This window comes from Trachemys scripta, chromosome 12, assembly GCF_013100865.1.
Source record: "Trachemys scripta elegans isolate TJP31775 chromosome 12, CAS_Tse_1.0, whole genome shotgun sequence".
Taxonomy (NCBI): Eukaryota; Metazoa; Chordata; order Testudines; family Emydidae; genus Trachemys; species Trachemys scripta.
In genome coordinates this window covers 30,481,800-30,487,930 of record NC_048309.1, presented here as the reverse complement: position 1 = coordinate 30,487,930, position 6,131 = coordinate 30,481,800, and the positions used below count along the sequence as shown (strand labels likewise).

General features: G+C 40.3%; 1 protein-coding gene across 6 annotated transcripts in view; it reads left to right on the top strand.

Moving 5' to 3' along the window:
• RALGAPB (Ral GTPase activating protein non-catalytic subunit beta) overlaps positions 1-5,543 on the top strand; it is a 135,483-nt gene extending 129,940 nt beyond the window's left edge. For all 6 annotated transcript variants that reach the window (XM_034788059.1, XM_034788060.1, XM_034788058.1 and 3 more), the window contains one exon: positions 550-5,543. In XM_034788059.1, coding sequence (XP_034643950.1) covers positions 550-743 — 194 coding nt within the window. In that variant the 3' untranslated portion in view covers positions 744-5,543. The remainder of the gene's footprint in view (positions 1-549) is intronic.
• The last annotated feature ends 588 nt before the right edge of the window (positions 5,544-6,131 follow it).

Here is a 6,131-nt window from a genome sequence, read left to right as displayed (position 1 = left end):
AATTCATTTGCAAATTCAACACCATTAATCTGGGCTTGAATAGGGATTGGGAGTGGCTGGCTCACTACAGAAGCAGCTTTTCCTCTCCTGGAATTGACACCTCCTCATCTATTATTGGGAGTGGACTACATCCACCCTGATTGAATTGGCCCTGTCAACACTGGTTCTCCACTTGTGAAGTAACTCCCTGCTCTCCATGTGTCAGGATATCATGCCTGCATCTGTAGCTTTCACTCTATGCATCCGAAGAAGTGAGGTTTTTACTCACGAAAGCTTATGCCCAAATAAATCTGTTAGTCTTTAAGGTGCCACCAGACTCTTTGTTGTTTTTGCTTAATAATACAGAGGTCTCTCAGTGGTGGAAAGTTGTGATTCCTCAATAGCTACCCTTTAACAAGGGTCACTTACCCAGAGCACTGACAACAGTTGCCATTGGGCTCTAGCTGGGACGGAGCCCAGATTGAAATGTCCGTCCTCTCGCTGGGAAAGCAGAGGAGAAGAACTGGGATTGATTTTATTTAAACTTAGCACCACTTTTTTCTCTTTCAGGTTTCTTAGTGAGACAAACAATAATAAATATTTGTCGGAGAAAGAGGCTGGAAAGTGATTCATACAACCCTCCACATGTCCGCCGAAAACAGAAAATAGCTGACATTGTCAATAAATACAGAAACAAGCAGCTGGAGCCAGAGTTTTATACCTCACTTTTCCAGGAGGTTGGGCTCAAAAACTGCAATCCCTAGACCAATATCCTTCCAGGACAATTAGATCAGAGCTTGGTGGCTACAGTAATTGAAACAGTTAGACAACCAAAAAAACCCAAACCACCCTGCAAAAAAATCTCCCCGTCAGTCCTCCAGAGTAGAGAGAAATGACTCAGTGGATACCATGCAGGAGGAATCGGGAATGAATAGGCTCTCAACCTTCAACATCCTAATAAGACCACATCTTTGAACACAACTCCATGTCCCCTCCACAAGAGGAGGCAGAAATTATCCCACTTTCACCATTTACACATTTTCCCATTCTGTTAGAAAAAATATAGCAAGTATGTCTGAGAGAGGCTTGAATGCGGCCCTGACAGCTTCCTGAGTTCAAAGAAAACTACGGGTTCCAGGCATAGGTTCAGGAACGAACAGTTGGGGCTTCCTTCCTCGCTGCTCCAGGAGATTTGGTTCAAGAACTAATCCTGAGACTAGTTCCTTACAAGACCAGAAATCAAGAACATGGTAGCTGGGATATTAACTTGCCTTGTCCACTCACCCACCGACAACCAACCACTGCATTCCACACCAGTCCTCCTGGATACTCGAAACATCATCTCCTAGCACAACCTTCATTCTCTCCTAATTACAGGAAGGAACAAATAAATATCTCATCTAGTGAGAAGGACGCACTGAATACAGACCTCCATCTCTGCACAGGGGGATGGAAAATGAAATACAGATAAACCTGTCCCCCCGTCCCCCCATCTGAACGAAAGGTGTCTGAGTGCACACATGCACAAAAGAAGAAAGGAACAGAGTCCTCTTCCCTTCACACCTGCTGGGGAAGAGAGACCCCATCTCGGAGCATTAACTATCCACTGTAAGGAGTTAAATAGAAGTTCTTAAAAATACCTCCAAACTCAATAGAAGAGACTTCTCTGACCAAAAGCATTCAACTCCTATAACAAACTGAAGGAGAAAAAAGTTAGTTCATAAACATCAAGTCATGAAATCCATAGCTCAAGTGCTGTGATTCCATAGTTACCTCTCAATAAATTCCAGAATTACTGCTGGTGTTCAGCATGACTGAGTTTTATGCATATTTACACTTATACCAGGCATACACAGAAAACCTGAGATTACCTTACTTTCAAGAATTTTTTTCTACTAGATAACCGAGTTGTCTTGCAGTCATGTATAAACAAAGCTAAGGCATTAAGGTCTGTTGCAAAATGTCACTCGGTTTTAATACAATTTGGTTTTATGCCGCTAACTAAATAGCCCATTATAATGATTAAATTGCCTGCTTGCTTACCATCAGATCAAAAATGACTGTCTCCAGAAAGACTGTTTAGAGAGCTGTATGCACAAGGACTGTTCCAGGAGCCATGTTACTGAGTGTGGTCCAGAACATTTGCTTTACTTTTGCTGAAATGATTTGGGGGCTTGCCCATTAGAGAATGTTTAACTCTTTGATATTTGTGCAGGGGTCAGACTGCTCCTCAAACGGTTAAACTAGGCCCTAAAGAACAATCACCCACCGAATTCGCTTTCTTCTCCACTCTGGGATGATCCAGGCTTCCACAGCCCGTTTAGAGTGACTATTGCGCAACTGGCTCATAATTCAGCATAAAATACTATAAAGACGCTGTGCATTTAATTTGTTCATCTCAAGTAGTGGCTACTGTTTCTGAAAGTGGTTTCCTTTCCTAAGGACTGATGAAAGTGGCCAGTTGCCCTTTACAGCAAGGAGAGAGTTCGTAAGCTCTAAACTCCTCTATTCCCTCATTTTAGTGAGCACAGGTCAAAAGTTTTCTCCAGAACCCATAGCCCCCTCCCCTTTCTGTGTCATAAACTAACAGTTAAATATAAATATTTTAGTCCCAAGTAAAACAGGCCTGTAGCATGAAATGTGGATTTTGCATTCTGTGACTATTGATGCCTGTTTTGTCCTCTACAAAGCTACTGGCTTCCATCTGAGCTCCTTTGCTCTTTAGATGGAACTTTTCCCCTCTGCTGGGCTCAATCGTGCCCAGTCCCCTTTCCAGGCATCTGCCTTTACATTAGGATACCAAAATTGTTTTATGCAGTGCACAAACGCTCACCGAGGGACATGTTGGGAGGCAGAAGTCAGATTGACAAATATAGGATTGGAAATTCCAAAATCCACTGTAATATGATGCAGAAAAGCGTAATGCAACGTTCACGATTCCTCTTCTCCCCCACCCCCAAAAAATGTAATTTGCATTGCAATGTTGAATTATTGCATGATGAATAGCTGAAGTTTGTCAGTGCACGGGGGGGCGTGATGTGCGGTCTCTTCTGATACAGTAGATCAGCAGAAAGGATTGGTGTAAGGAGGAGGAGTTTGGCAGGTTTATTATAGTTTATTATGAAAAGACATTCAGAGACTTTTAATGCAAAGCGCAATAAGTTTTGATATTTATTTAACTTTTATATTTTTGAAAGTGACTTTTTGCAACAGTTCTGACTTCAAAACAGGCTTAGTAAGGAAAGTATTTCATCACACAATACTAATGTAACAAGAAGTGGTCTTTTACAAAGAATAAATTGAAAGAGTGCCCTAAACATCCACCTGAAAGGACTTTTAAGGATGTGACAAAGGGGGAGAGGGAGTTGGGTGATGGAATGTGCTCCTTACAGTGGGTTAGCGCACTAGTCACTCAGCTCTGGGAATCTGGGTTCAAATCCAGGTGGATCACAAGTGAAAAATGAGACCACAAAGAAACACTGCAAACGTTTGCATGGTTGCTGGTCCTTGCTTATGCCATGCCCAGGGTTCAAATAGCAAGGGGTTGCGGCAGGTCGGACGTGAAGTCCAGTAGTAGAGCTGTAGCAGGAAGCTTGTGGAGCATCTTGCCAGTGCTTGTTCAGTGCTTGAGCACTAAATTTACCCACAATCTTTATGTACCTATTTGATCTAATATGACCGAACACATTTAGTCCACTGAATAAATGGCATGACCAGTGCATGTATACTGAAGTGGTGTAATAAACATGTTGAGCAATCAAATGTTTGCACATTATCAATAACTGTTTTTAAAAAAACAAACCACCATATTTGTTTGACCAATGTATGAATTTTATAGATAAAGCCAGAAGTTCACATATGGACTAATGGGCTGCAAAAGACATCGGTCTGTCAGTTATTCAGGCCTGAAGAAAAGTGTCCGAAACATCAAGACATCTGTATTGAGAGGGGCATGAGTATTTTTTGTGATGTTAAGTCCAAGATAGCCAAATAGTCTTCACATTTTATTTTTAGAAAGATTAAAAATCTGCTCTTGAGTGAAGACTATTTCATGGTTTATTTCTGAGTCTCTAAGTTCAACTGAGACACGAGTTGTAAGTTTTTACTGTACAGGAAGGCACCCACCATGAGCATACCCAAATCACTGCTGTATTTATCCAGAGCCTGGGGAATGGGGCTTTATACCTTGCTGACACAACCTTAATTTGATTTTACAATTGTCTGTTTAACATTTTACCACATGACTGTTACGACTTGGCTATTAATGGTTTTTCACTTGTCTGAAATAGTGAAAAGGGTGGAACTTCTGGAGAGACACTGTCCAATATAAAACTATAGTGATTACATAAATACACAATGACTCCTCAGTAGAGCCAGCATATCACCCTGAGTATTTACCCCAAATTATTAGACCACATAAGAGAGATTTGATCATGCTTAAAGGAACGCTGACAGATTAAAAATCCAGATTTCCTCATGTTTCTAACACCATAGATTATTACAACTGAAAATTAACCCTCCCCTCAATTTTCTTAACACTTAAATGGCCTAGTTACTAATTGCATTTCATTCTTGGTAGACAACATATTGACTGTTTCATTTGCGTATAGTTTATTTTCCGTCTAGTAACAGGCACCAGCATAACACTACAATATTTGAGTTACAAACATTACACAAGTCTCAATTTAAATATTCCTTTTTTCCCTTTTTAGATCCTGAAAACATTTTGTTGGAGTCTGTAAAAATTTTTGAACTGACAGTACCTGTTCAATGATAAATTATTTCAGTAGAATTTGGGAAAAGATAACATACTGTCATCTTGTTAGTATTTCTGTATTAGAGTTGCAATAATTTTAGGACCTTAGGTCTCATTTAAAGAGTTATAAAGTATCTTTTTTTTAAAAGTACTTAAAAGGGTATTACAAATTTACAGCAAATGAATGGGAAAACCCATGTCTGTGAAAGATTAGATACCTTTGTGGACAGCATCTTCAAAGAAACTGTAGGAAGCAAAGCTAGTAATCTGTAGCCTAACATCAAATTACTGGCTTCACAACAGGTAGCTGTGCATTTTTCTCATGCAGTGTTCTGGTGTTTAGCCCAGGAGGATAGCAAAACTAAATTTGACTTTTAATGGTGAAAAAAAGTTAGATATGATTCAATGATCACACAGTTTAAGGGTTGATGTCTTTTGAAGGAACCAAACATATACTGTTTCCGCACTGGGTTTTAGCAGGAGTGGTTTGAAATGCGATGGCCAGGTATCATGTGCTTAAAATCATGTACACTCTGTGTGAACTTCTGTATGTTGCCAAGATATGATCTTTTTGTTCCTATTGTATTTTTCTGTAAATATTACTGGCACTAAGTTGTAAAGTAAAGGCAAAGTGTAAATATGAAGATGTGAACTATGTTCCCTTGTCTCTAGTACTTTATCTCTTATTTGTTTAGGGAAGGCACAAAGGCTTGTATGTATTTAGGCCAATTCTTTGTCCAGAAGAAACACATCAAATATTGAATGTAACACCATTAGTCCAATAAATTTTAAAGAAATTCTTATCTAGTACCTGTGTGGTGGTCAATTTGTGAGCATGTTTTTGTCCAAGCCAACACATTCACCCAACGTATTCTAATCGCTTTCCTTAGGGATTTCCACAGTCAGCATTAATTAATGGAGGTACTGAAATAGCTGCTCTGTAGCTTAGCTCTGGTTACAGTGCACAGGCCTGGCTTTAAACCAAGACCCCTCAAGTCACAATCTAGGGAGGTAGTGCCTCACAAACGTACAGTAATTTATCCTCACTACACTCCTGTTACACATGGGGAACTGCAGTTCAGAAGGGCAAAGTGTCACATGGTGTCTTTGGCAGCATCTGCAATTAACTCCAGATGCATTGACTTAGCCACAAGGCCAGCCTTGCTCTGTGTTGTGATGCCACAACCTAAAAAGCCTTGTCCTTAGAACCAGTTCAAGTCAGTCCAAGGGAAATACTGCCAGGTACTGCATTCCTGCTGAAATGACACCTGAGCACCATGACACTATCAGAGAGAAGTGGCGGTTCATTTGGTGTTCTGCCTTAGACACTGGACAGCAGAAAGATATTCAAATCCTCTGTGCCTCAAATTTCTCCTGTGGATTCTTGTCTTGATTC